General features: G+C 44.3%; 1 protein-coding gene across 1 annotated transcript in view; it reads left to right on the top strand.

The window, feature by feature from the left end:
- LOC115385732 (ADAMTS-like protein 2) overlaps positions 1 to 16,522 on the top strand; it is a 31,225-nt gene extending 14,703 nt beyond the window's left edge. Inside the window, exons 3-19 of the mRNA XM_030087799.1 lie at positions 525 to 667; positions 1,390 to 1,465; positions 1,577 to 1,679; positions 1,904 to 2,049; positions 4,453 to 4,576; positions 4,683 to 4,763; positions 4,851 to 5,026; positions 5,701 to 6,004; positions 7,235 to 7,595; positions 12,323 to 12,426; positions 12,601 to 12,727; positions 13,118 to 13,331; positions 13,729 to 13,884; positions 14,553 to 14,723; positions 15,347 to 15,523; positions 15,705 to 15,849; positions 16,395 to 16,522. Coding sequence (XP_029943659.1) covers positions 525 to 667; positions 1,390 to 1,465; positions 1,577 to 1,679; positions 1,904 to 2,049; positions 4,453 to 4,576; positions 4,683 to 4,763; positions 4,851 to 5,026; positions 5,701 to 6,004; positions 7,235 to 7,595; positions 12,323 to 12,426; positions 12,601 to 12,727; positions 13,118 to 13,331; positions 13,729 to 13,884; positions 14,553 to 14,723; positions 15,347 to 15,523; positions 15,705 to 15,849; positions 16,395 to 16,522 — 2,736 coding nt within the window. The remainder of the gene's footprint in view (positions 1 to 524; positions 668 to 1,389; positions 1,466 to 1,576; positions 1,680 to 1,903; positions 2,050 to 4,452; positions 4,577 to 4,682; positions 4,764 to 4,850; positions 5,027 to 5,700; positions 6,005 to 7,234; positions 7,596 to 12,322; positions 12,427 to 12,600; positions 12,728 to 13,117; positions 13,332 to 13,728; positions 13,885 to 14,552; positions 14,724 to 15,346; positions 15,524 to 15,704; positions 15,850 to 16,394) is intronic.
- Positions 16,523 to 18,039: the final 1,517 nt, after the last annotated feature.

The raw sequence follows: 18,039 nt of genomic DNA, 5'->3' as shown, positions 1-18,039 counted from the left end.
TGGTCACACACGAGTTACGCTGCTCAACACTGTCCCCACTGGTCATCAGCAGTATGAATATAGTTGGGACATAATTTAAGTCATTCAGGCAGATATCAAAGAAATACATGAAATCTGACAAAATGTTACGGATACATTTGCCTCCGTGGAGCAATTTAACTTGGTAAGTGTCTCAGGTTAAATATATCATAATTCACATTGTAGTGAATATAATTCTGATAATGTTTTCCATCAAATTTCTCTCCCATGTCCTGCCAGTTCCTTCTTCCTCCAGTGACAGTAACATATAAAATAGAGCTCAGAATCATCAGATATGTTTACACTGATCGTCATGTTTGGGAGAAGAGATCAGGAGGGTAAATTGGTTTAAATACAAGGATCTAGAAACCGGAGCGCTCATCATTTATTTCTCCCACGGATTATTATGAAAGATTGGAATACTGAGGAATTGACCTCCTTCTCCCTGGTGTGTGTGTGTGTGTGTGTGTGTGTGTGTGTGTGTGTGTGTGTGTGTGTGTGTGCAGGAGGAGGGCGTGGCCTCCAACAGCCTGGAGGAGGACCTGGAGGTGACCACATACTGGTGGGGGGAGTGGGCCAAATGGACGGCGTGCACCCGGACGTGTGGAGGCGGAGTCATGACTCAGGAGAGACACTGTCTGAGACAGAGGTCAGTCCCACTGGTCAGGAAGACTCAGACCATTCAGTTCAAAAAGGGAGTAAAGACAGCATGACTAAGGTCTTCCTCCTCCCCCAGAGGCACCTTTGTCAATCCTCCTTCCCATGATCCTCTGGGATGCCTCTTTGATCAATCCTGTCCTTGCCCGAACTGCTTCCATGCCGTTTTTTTTTTTTTTGTACCAAAACTTTGAAAACCATGAATTATTTTTTTTTATTCTGCCTCACAATTACATGCATATTGTGTTGTTTTATCACAAAAAAGCCCAATAAAATCCATGTTTACTGTGACAGAGTTCAAGGACTATGAATACTTGTACAAGCCACTGATTCCACTTTTCACACTCTGGACTTTCAGAAGTGTTGCTGAGGTTTCCTGCTGGTTTGTTTTTTCAGAGTCATTCAGTGATCTTTCTGCTTTGAGATGAAGAGAACTCTTCACAGAGCTCAACTCGTCCTCGTTACTTCTGAAAGACATGAATGACTCTTTTTGATGCTCTTGATATCCGATCAGGGTCCATCTTTATGAGGAAAAGTTAAACTTTTCATTTCTTTGATTGCCATTTGCATGTATCATTTTCAAAGAACACAGGCTTAAATTATTTTTTTTTTACTTGTTTTAGTTTTGAAAAAAAAACAAAAAAAAACCTAAAAAATGACCCATATGCTGATATTTGTTCTTCACTGAAGCCAATTTGTGTTTTCTGTCCAAAGAAAGAAAGTTGCTGCTGGGAAGGACAACATGACCTGTACAGGAACTGCGAAGAAGTATCATCTCTGCAACACTCGAGTGAGCCCCAGACATCTAGCTTGCATCTCACCTTCAGTCAGACTGACCAATCAGGCTCCTCGTTCACCTCAATCACAAATGCTGTTCTGTTTCAATCTCTGTGCTGTGCAGGAATGTCCTGCCAGTGGCAGGAGCTTCAGGGAGGAGCAGTGTTGGTCCTTCAACTCCCACCTTTACAACGGGAGGAACTACCTGTGGAAACCTCTCTACCCCGGTAACTAACTCCCACAAAAGCTTTAGAACAGAATGCAGGTGAGCATGATCGGGTTATCTCTCAGTATCTCCAGCATACATCTGGTCTGAAGTGAGTGAAAACCTCCGAGTCACTCCTCTGGATTATTTTCAAATAAAGCTATAAGCAACCACTGCTTTTGTTTGCATTTGATGTATTCATCCTGTTTTGACTGTAGAGACTCTGATTCTCCATCTCGTCTTCAGACGATTATGTTCATATCTCCAGTAACCCGTGTGACCTCCACTGCACCACGATCGACGGCCAGCGGCAGCTGATGGTGACGGCTCGAGACGGCACTTCCTGCAAGTACAGCAGCTACCGCGGCGTTTGTGTGAACGGCAAGTGTGAAGTAAGTCCACTTTCAGTTTAGCTTCCATCCAGCCTCAACACAGAACTGGCTTCAGAACTGAGAGTTCAGCGGCTAATGGGGATCTTAATAAACTAAACTAAACTAAACTAAACTGCAGACTGGCTTATTCCAGATATCAAACATTCACAACTGTCAGGTCACCACAACAAAAAGCAGAAAACAATGTCTGAAGATCTGAACCTCGCCACAGACCTAGAGTGCAGCGCTGCGTGGGTAGTCATCCCAGAGACCGTTTCTTCCTGTCCAGAGGACATCACAGATACAGGGACAGTTTGGCACCAGTGGGATGAAAACTGGTCATCAACACTGATATGTTACGAGGAACAGTGAAAAAGTAAGACATAAATTAAAAAAAAGAATTGTTCCGGCAGCCTGATGTTGCAGTCAAGTTTAACTAACAGGTATGTTGCAGTATCTCATCAACATTTGAGTCAAGTCAATGTTTGTTTGGGAGATGTCAGGACCAGTGGTGGGCAAGTTACTTTTAAAAAGCAATTAGTTATAGTTAAAAAAAAAAAAACTGAGTTAGTAACTGAGTTACAGTATTTTAAAAGCAACTAATTTTTATTTATTTATTCATTTAACCTTTTTTTTTTTTTTAGCAAGGAAAGTCCCATTAAGATTAAAAACTTCTTTTTCAAGGGAGTCCTGGGTGTTACAGAGTATTTTTATAATTACCAGGCAAAGTAACAATTGCATCACTCAAAAAACATGTTTACATATGCCAAATAATTTGGATCCCCTCTTAGTGGAACCTAAAGATGCATGTTCATTTATTTATTTTAAAACTGAATTTCTGATTAATAAATTAAACAAATGGGTACTTGATGGAATAAAATACAAAGAGGAAACAGTACATTAATCTAAGTTATTCAATGATTCTGTGTGATAATAAGAGACGAGACAGTAATTAAATTTCATTTGTAACTGTAGCATTTCCACATTTGTAAAAGACTTCTCAGTCAGAACTGTTCTGACTGAGGAGTTGCAACAATGTATCAGGTTCAAATGACATCATCATCTAATTTGACCTACATATGCAAATGAGAAGTTATGCAAATTAGATGATGATGTCATCTAGAAAGGCCCTGACAATGTTTTATAGCTACATTGTTGCTAAAGTGCATCATATGTAAATCAGTTATGAAGCATGTAATGTACATATTATTAGGGACCGAGCCCGGAGATGCTAATAACTCCATGTTAGTGGATGAGAGACGCTAACAGCTACATGTTAGTGGATGGGAGATGCTAACAGCTACATGTTAGTGGATGGGAGATGCTAACAGCTACATGTTAGTGGGTGGACGTCTCAGTCGCGGGCCGGCGGGGAGGCTCGGTCCCAACCAATGCCGCTTGCAGCTTTAATTATTTCACATTTTGCACTTTCATTTAGATATTATGAAATTGGAATATGTATAACACAGCTCATCAGTTAATTCAATTCAAGTTTATTTATATAGTGCCAAGTACAACACTGTTGTTTCTAGACACTTTTAAAGATCCAACAGATCCACATGAGTGATTGTGGAAAGGAAAAAACTCCCTTTTAAAAGAAAGAAACCTTTCTTTGAAAAGAAGGGGGTGGGGTCTGCAGAGGGTTGGGAGGATGACAGGGGTGTTGGTGGGGGGTCTACAGGAGAGAGAGAGAGAGAGAGAGAGAAAGAGAGAGAGAGAGAGAAAGAGAGAGGTCAGACTGGAAGACACAGGTTAGGACAGCCACTTGCACGAGAGATCATCAAGTTGGTTCAAGAGTCCAGCTGTATTATGACACATTGGGAAGGCTCATGTTTCATTGTTTGCCTTGACTAGAGTCCAGAGACAAGTGCTTGTTCAGTTAAAGAAAAAAAAAGAAAAGAAAAGAAATGTATTCGTCTCCTAGTCTGGTCCTGCAGAAAGTCTCCTCCTTTGACTCTGGTTCTGCAGGTTTCTTCCTGACCAAAAGAAGTTTTCCTTTCCACTGTCTCCATTTGCTCATGTGGAATTGTTGGTTTTCCCCTGTAAAATTGTCTGGAAATGATTGTGTTGTATTTGGCACAATATAAATTAAGTTGAATTGAATTGAAATACAGCCATACTGAATGTGCTGCTCTGGCTTATGGCTTGTTAAGCACTGACTGGTCTCAGGTATGAAGACATCTCTGATTTAAGATGTTTAGTTCATGTGACACAAATTTAGTTAGGATGAAAACTGTGAAGTTGAAACATCCTTTAGTTTCTGACAGTTTCATCAGAGAGCAGATGAATCTGTGAAATCCCTTTAATTAAACATTCGTTAAAACACTGCAGTCCAGCAGTGAAGTCGCCTGACGTGAAGCTTTGGGACTAAAACAGGTTTGTCATGAGTAAACCTCTGCTTCCCTTCTCCATGCTGCTGCTCAGCCTATCGGATGTGACGGCGTGCTGTTCTCCTCCAACACGCTGGACAAGTGTGGAGTCTGTCAGGGAGACGGCAGCAGCTGCAGCAGAGTCAATGGAAACTTCCGACGTGGAGCCTCCACCCTGGGTGAGCCTCCTGCACGCCTCACAACACCAGTGGTATCCAAGCAGTTAACATGAGGCTGAAGTAGAAAGCTGGGATAACGTTGACCACTTGTCTGTCTGTCATCAAGGTTACTCTTTCATCACTCAAATCCCTGAGGGATCCTGGGACATCCAGATCATTGAGAGGAAGAAGTCAGCAGATATTCTGGGTTTGTACAAAGACTCAAAGAGCTTTCAGTCTGTTAAGAAAAGCTGAGTCTGCTCTGTTTGAGCTCTATCCGGGTCTCATCCTGCAGCGGTAACTGACCAGGCCGGAAACTTCTTCTTTAACGGAGCCTACAAGGTGGACAGTCCCCAGAACTTCCATGCAGCCGGCACCGTCTTCAAGTACCGCCGGCCCATGGATGTGTACGAGACCGGGATCGAGTACATCGTCGCCAAAGGCCCGATCGACCAGGCCATAAATATCCTGGTACATTCAGCTCTGAAACACTTTTCAGTCTATTTTCAGTGTTTCCACAGTTAACGGCTGTATAGATGTTCCACACATTTCACCAGCAGCTGGCGTACAAACTTGGCAAACCTAAAAGAAAACGCCTTCATCAAGTCTTTCATACAATTTGTTCAATGGAAAACCATATAGATAAATATTGAGCTGAGACAACTTTGTCTGATACCAACAAAAAAGTTTACAAGAACAGGTTTTTGATGAGCTTTCAAATGAAGACTTTCAAATCGGCTTTCATGTTATGACATCCGCTGTTTATTGTTCGAAATAAATTGCTTTTACTGAACCTTAATGACTTCATTCACCTTGAGGAGCAAGAAACTAGAAAAAAAAAAGATCAATTGTGTATGGAGTATCAATTACAGCTTTTAGCATTTCATCATTACTGGTGTGGGTACTCGGTATCAACAAGTAGCAAAAGGTTTGTACTCACACTTGTACTTGCCTTTTTAAAAAGTGGTATCGGTGGTAGTATCCCTACAGTATTTCCTGACTCTGTAAGTTTTCACAATCATGTCTCAGATTCAATTATTTGAATCAAAATTAGAGTGACTCCATTCAGGCCTGTTTGTCTTTGTTTTCAAGTCATTTCTGGTCTGAACCCTCTTTAAGCAAAGCTTCATTCTTCCCTCTCACAGGTGTGGAACCAGAATGGCCGAACACCTTACATCACCTACGAATACACCGTACTGCGAGAGTCCCTGCCCCCGATCCCGCCTCCTCCAGTCTACACAGGCAGAGACAGCTCAGCTGGCGACCTGTCGGTGGAAGTGGGGGGTCTGCTGGCCCCCAACAGCAGCTTGTATGATCCGGCGCCGTCTGGGGGACGGCTGGAGACTGGAGAGTCCGATGGACAGAAGAGCCAGGAGACCAATGAGGTGTATGTGGAGACAGCAGCCATTAAATGTGATGTGGACGGAGCAGCCGCAAAAAAATTCACAGGTAGACACTTTGGTCTGCTCATATCCAGCTTTACCAAACTGGCATCGTGCTGCTTGCAACTGTGGTTTTAAAAATAACCGAAAGAAACACGAAAAACAAGTGAATATAACACAACTCGGTCAACAGAGGCACATAATGGTGAAAAGGCGTGTGTGTGTGTGTGTGTGTGTGTGTGTGTGTGTGTGTGTGTGTGTGTGTGTGTGTGTGTGTGTGTGTGAGAGAGAGATGTTCTCCATTATTGATGTTGCTAATATAGAAAGAGGATCAGCAGCAGATGAAAAATTCAGAGTTTTGCGGTGTTTTAAAACGACCTGCACGACAAACAGAGGCAGTAATGGCCTTCCTGCAGCCTCTCAGCCCACTGCTGGGGTCGTCACTGCACCGCTGTGAGGAGGAGGAGGAGGAGGAGGAGGAGGAGGAGGAGGAGGCTGAAGTCACACTGCAACAGACTGCATTTTCCATGTTCTGCTCTGAGCTGGTCAAATGAATGTATTAAAGAAAACTATTCTGAGAAGAGGGATGCATTGATAACACTTTTCAAAGGAGTATAAATACTAACCTTTAGCTACTTGGCGATGCCAGTATTTATTAAATGCCAATAAACCAAGTTCCTATTCCATAGTAAATTATACACAGAGGTTATGTGTTGCTGTGAACCAGCTCCACCAGCCTGACAGTCTCCGGACTCCACACTGCACTGTGTGAACTGCAGACTGCATCTGGGAGATTTTTATGAGCACGAAAACATAGATGTACATAGCAGAATCCTACAAATTAACCTAATTCCGGCCTGTTGCACATTGATATGTCATCAGGTCAGATGAAATCAGAGCTACAACTTGAAGAAAAACAAACTCTGACTAACTCTTTGTGATATGAGACATTCGCCATGGATGACTTATCTCACCTCAGTGTTCAAAAACTCGGCGATTGCAGATCTGTTTTTGTCAACCGACCAGGTTTTACACTGCTGAGGAAGGCAGGTGGAGTGAGACTGGGTTGCTAATGCAGAGTTGTGAAACTGTGGAAGAAATCATTAAAGGTGTGCTGAATTACAACAATCAGCAAATACCTGTTTTTTTCTCTTAGTGAAAAGATCATATAATACTATATTATCTGTGTTACTCTTTGCACTTTGTCAAAACAACCATGCAGTTTTCACTCGAGCGTCGTTTTTTTTCCCTTCAATTCTGGATCCAGTCTGAGTTTTTTTCTCTGGTCCACTTGAAGGAAACAGCAGCCACACAGGCAGCACCGCCCAACCTGAAGCGGATGGTGGACCTCTGGACGCAAAGCCGGACTCCCCAAACCTCATCTGGAGGGTCCTGCTGGAAGACTGGATGGGTCCAGATGAGCTGCTCATCAACATCAGCACCAACCAGCTGCTGACGGAGGGCGGCGCTCCGTTCTCATCCGAGGTGGGAGCAGCGGAGGTGGGCGTGGGCGGCCTGGATGGGGGCCAGCCGTTCGACCTGACCCACATGCTGGAGTTTACTCTGGGCTCCAAACACAATGACAGCGGAGACCAAGGCAGCCCCAACAAGACGGTGCAGAACGGACTGAGACCCTCCAGTCGCTCTAACAGAACCAGGTAATCGCTCTGCAATCTGCAGAAATGAAAACACATTTTTACCACTTTTCACCAAATAAAGTTCGTGTGAAGCTGCAAAAGCTTTTGTTTAGCGCTCACAATTGGGATAACATTGGTCAAGGAAGTTGAATACATTGTTTTTCTATACATGTAGAAATATTATCTGAGGTTGTATATAGTTTTATTACAACATTTTACAACATTTCCCTCTGAAATGCACCTGCTGTCTTCATTGTACTGGTCTGATGAAGGTCTTCAGTAGCTCCTCTGCTCATCTCTGAGCTCCAGCAGATCGTTAACAAATGGGAAACTTCCTGTTGCCTGTTACCCGGAATATTTCTCCGTTATCCAGACATTTGCAACCCTTGATAAGCGATACTATGAAGCAGGTTATCTACTAGGCCTTTCTGGTCCTGATCAGTGTGCGATCACATCAAAGGGGCAGAGTTTGCAGCGTCTGACCAATCACAAACCCAGCAGAGCAGCTTCCTTCCCCATGGAGGAGCAGACAGCTTCAAACAATATGAAGAATTAAAAACACGTCATCCAGGACTGAAGCAACACTGCTGCCACAGTAAAAGCCAGGAAGGAATGCTGGGAGAAAATTGCTGACTCTGTTAATGTGCAGCTTGGTGAGATTATAAAATATTAATTCAAGAGACAATCCAAACGAACATCATTCTGATCAGTCAGTTTGTCTTTATTGCAGCGCAGATGTTTGTGGCGGAGCTTCCTCAGTGTTCTTCCTTTAGTTTAGATTTTCCATTCAGTTCTTTTGAGGCTGGGCTCTCCGTCCACTGGAATATTCATTCCCCACCATGATGGCACCAGTAGCCGTGCTTTAAAAAATAACATAATGATAACATAAATTCCTGTGTCTGCAGTTCTGCCATGTGTGACCTTTATGATGAAACTCATTATTTCAGATGTAATCCTCATGAAGCTGAAAAGAGAGCAAAAGAAGAACAAGAACTAAAACTGCCTTCAAAGCGCAGTGACAAGGCTTTATCTTATTATGCCAAAAGGAATAATCCCTCCTAAAATACTCTTTCTCTCCTCTTTTCCTCTCACTATCTGCACAACAACCAGGACCTTCTAGGAATGGGCAGGGTATTTTCCAAGAGATCTGACTGGTCAGGATGCAGAGCTTTTATATTTGTTAACTATTCAGCAGAGCTTTACCCCCGGAATGAGTGAACCAGTATCGTAGGACGGTTAACCCTGGAGAGGGATCCAGCAGTGACAGTACAGTTCAGTTCCAGGTTTCCTGGTGAAAGAATCCCCTCGTCACCTCCCTTGACCTTCAGTCAGCTCTTGGTCTTGTCGGTGTTGTTTGTTCGGGCTGCTTCAGGTCATGTCTCTTTCACAGATCGGGCAGGTTGGTCAGAATGATGCCTTCAGGTGTTGTTTCGGTGGTCCGGGGAAATGGGGATGAGAGGGCAGTGGGATGCCAGTCATTTCAGCATGGTGCTCCGCTTCTCGTAGAGAAAGCACACTGAGAAGGAGAAACATGCCAGTCAGCTGCTCTGTCCAAACTGTGAGTCCAGCCTGGGATGCAATGGCTGGGATACAGAGCGCCGCTTCTGGGTGTGAAGGTGGTGGAACCATTTGGTCACGTTGACCTTGATGATGGTTTGAACGCTGTTCAAGTTGTGTGTGGTTTGGGGGTTTCTTCTGAAGGTTAGGGAGGAGTTGGTAATGTTCAACGCTGTGTCTTTGGAGACACGCCACCAGTCCGTGAGCTTTGAAGGAAGACCTTCATAAATCCTTTTTTGAGGTTCATTGTTTACATGAACAGAAGCTTCTGTTGCAGCGGGACTTTCTTTTGTTCACAGTTTCTTCACATGACGAGTCTGGTGTTACTCTTAACATGACGAAGTTCTCTTCCTTTATGTGGCGCATCTGTAGTTTCTGATCGCTGCAAATATCTCAATGAAAGAATTGGACAGAATTGTATGTGCTGAAGATCCCTTTCGAGCACATTCACTCCTGAAAGGTTCAGCGAAGAGGTGAACTGAGGCTTCATCACAGACTCACTGTTCCTCACATTTATTTTCACCTCATATTACACATCACTCACACACCATAGCTTTATATATGGAGTGTCTGTGTCTCTCAGTCAGGAACAGTAGATAACTTCCAATTGTTAAAGACAATTCTCAAGTGAAATGCAATGTTTTTAGGCTATTTTCAAGAATTTTTTATACTAAAAACCCTGGATTACCACTCCTTCACTGGACTTGGACTGAATGCAATCATCAGTTCATGCAAAGAACTGGATTGTGATTTATTATAAGTGTCAATTATACATCGTTTGCGTCGACCAGCAGGTGAACAGCAGGATGAAATGAATTATTCATGCAGGCAAGGGCTGACAGGCAGATATACGGTCACTGCAGCAGGGAAACCAGGAGAGCTGGCAGGTTTTTTCCTAACATTTATTACATTTATAATTCACATTGGCCTCTTGGCTCGATGTCTAAACACGGCTTCAGCCATCCAGCAGCCAGCAGCTATAAAGCATCCAAAGACACACACAGACAGCAGAGGAGAGGAGGGCAGGAACACAACCACACTTAGGAATAAATAATTGAAGGTATTTGCAAGCAAAATGAGAAATATGATGCAAACAGGGAAATGTGCTGGCAGATTGGATTCACCCAAGAGAAGAAAATGTAGTGCGGGAATCAGTCTGACCTGCTGGTGGGGTATAACTCTAAGCGCCTGGGATTTTCAAATAAACGTCTGGCAGAGGGAGCAACTGGTGTTATGAGAAGAATGTGGCGAGGACTTTTATGTGATGTGATGAAAAAATAAAGTGTGTCTGCTTGGCCGTGGCTGTTGAATCAGCTGGAGCTGTCCGAAGCCTCAGACATGTCTTCACATGTCTGCAGCTCTCCATGAAAAAGTAGAGAGAGTCTGAAGAGACGTGAGCCTGATACAGGCTAAAGTGACACAGCAACATACTGGACTCTTCACACGTCTGAGGAACGAAACAGAAGATAAAACCGATCTGCATCACATGACAGTTACATTCGATCGCGTGAGATACAGGAACAGAAGACTTTTTTTTTTCCAGAACTGTAGTTTGTCGCTTTGGTACTTTCTGTAGATGGAAGACAAACATATATTTAATCTCATCTTCTTTATCAGTAGATTTGTCAGTAGAATGTGATTTCTAGTTCTCCAGCTTCCACCCTGTTTTGCTCTCTGAGTTCTTCTTCAAAAGCAACATCATGTTTGTTAGAGCCAATCTGGTTAGTCTGTTTGAAGACATTTTTCCCCTGATTAGTAATCAGAACTAGCTCAGATCAACTTATCTTTAGGGACAGGTTATGTACCAGAGGTCTTAAAGGTTGCTGTTGTTAAACTTCTTCCTCATCCAGGTGTTGTTCTCGTAAGTTATGGGTCAATATCCAACCTTCCCTTCATTTCTCAAATCCTAGAGAAAGTTGTTGAAGATCAGCTTTGAGACCATTTATACGAGGGTGTACCCAAAAAAAACCGGAATTTGATTATAACTTTTTATTTATGACATTTCAAAATAAAACACCACCGTCGCCTTCAAAATAATCCCCATCTGCATTAATGCAGCGCTCCAGCCGTGTCTCCCGCTTCACCAATGCGTCGTCAGACCCGCGCGTAAAAGTGCCATTTTTTGCCGGCTGCGATTTTTCTGTCACCTCCTCCACATCTGCAAACCGCTGTCCCTTCAGCTCTTTCTTCAGCTTGGGGAACAAGAAAAAGTCACTCGAGGCTACATCTGGCGAATTAGGCGGATGGGAGAGGAGATTCATCTTATTCTTCACCAGAAACTGCGTGACGCGCAGCGCCGTGTCCGCTGGCGCTCTGTCGTGGTGGATCAACCGGCTCCACTCCGCCACTCCGCGGGCCGCTTCCTCCTCACATCCTCACGGAGCCGTCTGAGGACTTCCATGTAGTAGTCCTGGTTTACAGTCTGACCTGGAGGGACAAACTTGCTGTGGACGATACCCTGGACAGCGGAAAAGCAGCTCAGCATTGTTTTCACGGCTGAGCGCACCTGACGCGCCGACATCTGGCCCTTTTTAAACCACCCGAACCACTTATGGACCTGATTCTTCGCTAGAGCATCATCCTTGTAGGCTTGCTGCAACAAGGTGAGTGTTTCTGCTGCTGTTTTTTCCCAGCAGAAAGCAGAATTTAATGTTTACGCGCTGCTCTGGCTTCCCCGTCAATGTCGCCATTTTGGAAAAAATCGCAGACCTCCTCTGCACTCTGTTGCTATAAATAGCTCCTGACAGGCGTCAGTGTAACTCTCGGAGCTCAAATTTCTCACAGATGTGCATGAGGCTTACCTGCAGCACATGTGACGGCCAGAAGTCGGAACTCATTATTATTATTGTTTTCTGACCAAATTCCGGTTTTTTTTGGGTACCCCCTCGTATACAAATGACCTGTTGGAGTCTTTTCTCTCAGTTTTCAGAGCTCCTCATAGCTCTCCTCAAAGTTACTAATGAGCGTCTCATGGCCTCAAATAGTTGAATGTTTTACATTTTACATTCAACCGCTTCCCAGTGAGGATAAACCAATATGAGAGGGCGCTGATGGATGACTTCCCGTCAGCCCTCCTCTCAGTGCAACATTTTGTCTGTCTGGAGAAGCGTAGACCTCAAATGTAGACCAGTAAGGCCAAAAACTGCCACAGCTGCTTTTCAGGCTCTTCTCTTTGTCCTGGTGTGTGACAGGTTGAGCCAAAGGATCCACCAGAAAAACCTGAAGCTGAGTGCTGCCGACATGTACCGCTGGAAGCTGTCCTCTCAGGAGCCCTGCAGCATGACCTGCTCCATAGGTGAAATGAAACCCCATCAGTATGCTAAAACTGTAAATAAAGCTAGTGTCTGAAGCAGTTAGAATGTATTTGTAAAGATGAGGTGACTGAAGGTGGAAATGGCATGACGCTGAGGCACAAAAGTCTTGAGAAACAAACTGCCTTCATGCTGTCATTTTCTTCATTCCTGTCTAGGAGTGTCAAAGTCTTTCGTCTCATGTGTCCGTTACGATGGTGTGGAGGTGCACGATATGTACTGTGATGCTCTGACCAGACCGGAACCAGTCCACAACTTCTGCATTGGAAGAGAATGTCAGCCCAGGTACCATCCACCCCAAACCAGGGACTTTCAAATGAAACCGATGCCGAGTCCATGGAGGGAAATATGAAGGGAACACAACACAGGCAGGCTGAGCAGAAAGAAATGTTATACAGAGGCCGAAGATATGCCACCCATTCTTCCATCCATCCATCCGTCTGTCGATCAAATTTAGGTTTCCTTGAACTGTAGGCCATTATTATTTTAAATTGTGATACATGATGTGATATATAAGATATGATATTCAGTTCAAAAACTATAAATTCTACAGAAGTCATTTTAAATTTCATTTCAATTTGAACGGGTTGATGATGAAAGTCAACCGTTTGGTCACCTTCCAGTGTTTTGAGTTGCTCCAGTGTGATGTGGAGTGTGAGGGATGTGTGTGTTCAGATGGGAGGCGAGCAGCTGGAGCGAGTGCTCGCGGACGTGTGGGGAGGGCTTCCAGTTCCGTCAGGTCCGCTGCTGGAAGATGCTGTCCCCGGGCCTGGACAGCTCGGTCTACAGCGACCTCTGCAACATGGCCGACCTGGAGAGACCAGCCGAGAGACGAGCCTGCAAGAGTCCAGCCTGCGGTCCACAGTGGGAGGTGGCAGAGTGGACTGAGGTGGGAGAGTGAGGCTGACATGAAGACTTTATGGCGCACCACTTTTGTTCTTTCATTCCTCTTTTAATTGGTTGTATACATGTTGTGTATTAAATGCCTATGAAAACAATATCCAACTTTAAGATGGACTATTTTCAGATGTCTGCTGTGCTGTTTTCAAGCTAAAGATCTGGCAGTTATTATCGACACACAGTATTGATAAGATAATGATCTTAAACATATCTGTATGATATATGTATTTGTCCATAGCTCTTCCAGAATCTCAGTGCGACTTCACTTTGAGATGTTCTTCCACTGGACTTGTTATGAGCCTGCTTCACTGCTTCATGGTGATACAGCATTGTTTCTGTCTGCTGGCTGATACTGATGTCAGTTCATGTCCTGCTCTTTGATCCAGTGTCCTGCTAAATGTGGCCAAAAAGCTCAGGTGAACCGTGATGTTCGCTGCTCTGATGAGACCCGACCATGTGACCCGATGACCAAACCTCCCAATGTGAAGAACTGCACCGGTCCGCCCTGCGAGCGCCACTGGACTGTGTCCGAGTGGGGGCCTGTGAGTCCTGACGGCTGCTCAGTGCTGCACGTCAGCATGCAGGGCACAGCGCCTCAGTCCGGTTCAATTCAGCGCTTTATTTCTATAGTGACAAATACAACACAGTCATTTCAAGGCACTTTTACAGAGGAAAAAACAACTATTTCACACGAGCAAGCAGAGGGGAGGGAGGAAAGGAAAAACACGCTTTAAACAGGAATAAACCTGCAGAACAGACTCAGAGGAGACTCTCTGTAGAACCAGACTCAGAGGAGGAGTCAGAACCAGTCAGACAGCCACTTGTTCCACCGAGAGTCAAGAACTCATCTGATTTCACCTGATTAATGGCTTCACTATTACCTCGGAGGTCAAAGTGATTTCTGCGTCTTCTTTTTTCAAATCCTTTATCTCTGTATGAATTCTGGACAACTCTCCTGTCCATCACATGACAGACACACAGAGATAGAAAACCACACACACTCACTGAGAGGCAAGTTTAGAATCATGAATTAACCTCGCATGCATGTTTTTGGACACTGGGAAGAATCCAGAGTGCCTGAAGGAAGCCCATATGCTTAATTTCTCTTATTTATCATCTGTGAGGAAAGCACCTATTTCCCTCAATTTGTTTCAGCAGTATTCTGATTGTAGACACTCTCTTGTGACCTTTGACCCTACCTCTGATGCAGTGTTCAGGAGCATGTGGCCAGGGGAAGATGGTGCGACACGTGTACTGTAAGGCTCCAGAGGGCCGTGTGGTTCCTGAGAACCAGTGCTCCCTGGAGGACAAGCCGCTGTCCATTCACCCCTGTGGGGAGAGAGACTGTGCTCCGCACTGGCTGAGCCAGGACTGGAAGAGGGTGAGCTCCCGTCCGCGACGCACTCAAACCACTCCTCCAAAGGACCAGTACAAGTACCAGCACTAACCTCTAGCTCCTGGTTGATCTCCAGTTTCGACACGAGTGCTTATTGAATGTGAAAAAAATCCTAATTATAAATTAGGATGGAGGAAAACTCCATAGTCAAACAGTATGCGGAGGCTGTGCTTGGCTGTGAACCACCTCCACTCAGCCTCTCTGCCCATGCTACGTCACCACCAACAGAGTGAAGGCTCCAATTTACATCTGCATCTATAGCTGTATTGAGGATCTTTTCATGAATTTGAGTACGCTGGTGGTGGTGCCGGTGTCGGTACTGGTCTCACTGTGGACATTTAGCAGCTCTGACACATCTGACTAATGCTTATAACAAAGCAAACGATATTTTTTATTAATCCCAGATGGAAAATCATTAAATTCTTGAACCCTCATTTTGATTTTCAGTTGTTAATGGTCTTTATTTGGAGTTCATCCTTTGAAATCTGAGGCTTTATTTCTTTTATTGGAAAAAGAAAGGAGGGTCATTACAACATGTGTTCAAGGCTAAATCATAAGTCATGAATTTATGCTTTAATCATCCCTCGATTGCATTTTTTTTCCTTCAGTGCAACACGACCTGCGGTCGCGGTGTGAAGCAGAGGGTCGTTCTGTGTGTGGGCATCAATGGAGGAAAGTTCCAGATCTTTGACGAGGAAGCGTGTGGAGACAGCAACAAGCCCGAGGAGGAAAATACCTGCTTTGAAAGACCCTGCTTCAAATGGTACACGACCCCCTGGTCTGAGGTGAGTCCATGAGATGGAGCTGTTCAGCTCAGGCAGCAATAGGAACACCTGTGAGAAGAACTCTGGACATCCTGGAGGAATGCTCATCCTACTAATGTTCAGCAAAACACACTCAGAGGTTCCCGGTCTTGATGCTAATCTGCAGCAGGCAGAGTGAACGTGCCTTCTTCTGTTTCCTCAGTGCACAAAAACCTGTGGAGTGGGAGTGCGCATGCGGGACGTGAAATGTTACCAGGACAGGGAGCTGGTCCGAGGCTGTGACCCCCTCACCAAGCCAGTGGCCAAACAGACGTGCACCTTGCAGCCCTGCCCAACAGAACCACCAGGTAAACTCCCCCCACACCACAGGGGGAGGGGCTTACGTCTCCAGGCAGTAATACATGGTAACATCAGGCATCACAGAGTTGAAACTGAGGCAGATTGACATCATGCAATGTTCATGTTTTTTAGTTTAATCTTAATTACTGTAGTATTTACGGTGCAAGAAGCTGAGATAAAGCTGCCTGCAAGTCTTAACACAGATAGATAGACTGAAAGAGAGAGAGAGAGAGAGAGAGAGAGAGAGAGAGAGAGAGAGAGAGAGAGAGAGAGAGAGGGTGAGAGAGAGAGAGCACAGAGGAAAGAATCTCCATTGTTTAGGTCTGTTAGCAGACTAAACTTGTAATAGTTTCACTAGAAAATGGTCCAGAGTAGGCTGAACCAGCTGCAAGCTTTATCAAAATTCTGACCTTCCATCCTGTAGCGCTCTCTGAGTTCACCTCAAGCGAGGCTTCATCCTAAAGAAACTCCGTGTCTGTCAGATCTAGTCCTGACCAGACTGTTTAAAGTCCTTCATCTTCATTCATGCCATGGCGGGTTTGTCCTGTCCCAGATGAGAACTGCCAGGATCGACCCTCCACCAACTGTCTGCTGGCTCTGAAGGTCAACCTCTGCAGCCACTGGTATTACAGCAAGGCCTGCTGCCACTCCTGCCGCACCAGCCGACCCCCGTCCTCCTAGCCTGGTCCTGCACAGCCTCTCTCAACCCAGCTGAAGTCTGCCGGAAACCCTCACCCATCCAGCAGTTAAAGTCAACCCCAGAGTCCACTCCTTGGATTCCTTTTACTTCCATTGGCCCATCTATCAGCTGAATGGTCAAAAAAATCAACAAGTCATTTGTCACTCGTCAACATAATGTCCACGTTCTCATGGACACACAGGTGACTAACTAGTTCAGTGATCTGTTTATGACACACCTCTGTGTTACTAACCAAAGTTCTGTTAGCTTTAATTAGCTTTGAATGTTAGAACTTGTAAAATGATGCTAATGATCATGTGAAACTGGCTCATTGGTACCTTGTTTGCACATTGACAGCATTACTCATGCATATTCTTTTTGATTAGAGGGGGACTTCGCTGCTATTCAGTGTAGCCACATCATGTCCTCAACTTTTACAGGGAACCTCTTTTTCCTACTTTGTTTTAAAGTTCAGTTAGAGCTGAAACCAAAATGTACAAAAAGAAATTGTGTGAGACCTGGAAACAAGCAAACCCTTCTGCCATCTATCACCACAGTCTTCAGCCAAATAGTTAATCGTTTGTGTCAATTGTACATTGACCAAGATAACCGTGTGAGTGGGATCAGTGAGACAGCAGGTCAACCAAAGGAGTTCAGGGCAGTACAGTGAACACATGGGTGGATGTCAGTGAGTTTGACAACAACTGCATCCGATCTTTACACCTGCAGTCTCCTGGAGTGTTCCCAGTGCGCGGAGGTTCACTGTCTACCAGAAGAATGACATGATTGACTGCTAACATCTAGGTTGAGCTGATGACCCGTCTTTCAAGTATAATTGTCACAACATAGTGTTTTCACCTGGACTCTGTTCTCAGTCCTTTTCCTTTCTCCCTTAAACCAACCACAGCAATGTTCCGCTCACACCAGGGATTGGCAGCGGACACACATTTCTTTTGTAGGTTCAGCTTCGCACGTGTGGTGTTATCACACATGATTTCACCAGAAACAGCATGCTTATCGGTAAAGAAACATAACATGAGACGAAGGGATCATCAGCGTTTTTACTGACACTATCAATAAAGACTGTGGAATCACAGCATGGTCACCAGACCAACACCAAGTTATAATCCTTAAAATTTACTGGACACACCTGTGTGTTTATGCATTTCAAAAAGAAAGACTATAAAGTTAATGGATTACAATTATATAACGCAAATAATAGTTCTTTATTTTAGACAGTCAACTCAGTGCTTCTGGGTGAAGGTTGAGCTGCTACTTGTAGGGAGTGTAATCTACAGGGAAAGTACATTTACGAATGTAATCTGAAATAATCGGTGAATTTATCATTATTATTATTTTTATTATTATTATTATTATTATTATTATTATTATTATTGTTTCTATAGTCTTCTATTTGAATAAATCACTCAGACTTACTGGACTCACTGTGGTGTTACACTGGGCCATTTCTGCTGGTCAACATGTCTCCGGTAGTTCAGTCACTCATTGGGTTGCGTTG

Source organism: Salarias fasciatus, unplaced genomic scaffold (assembly GCF_902148845.1).
Source record: "Salarias fasciatus unplaced genomic scaffold, fSalaFa1.1, whole genome shotgun sequence".
NCBI lineage: Eukaryota > Metazoa > Chordata > Actinopteri > Blenniiformes > Blenniidae > Salarias > Salarias fasciatus.
This window is presented reverse-complemented; position numbering and strand designations above follow the sequence as displayed.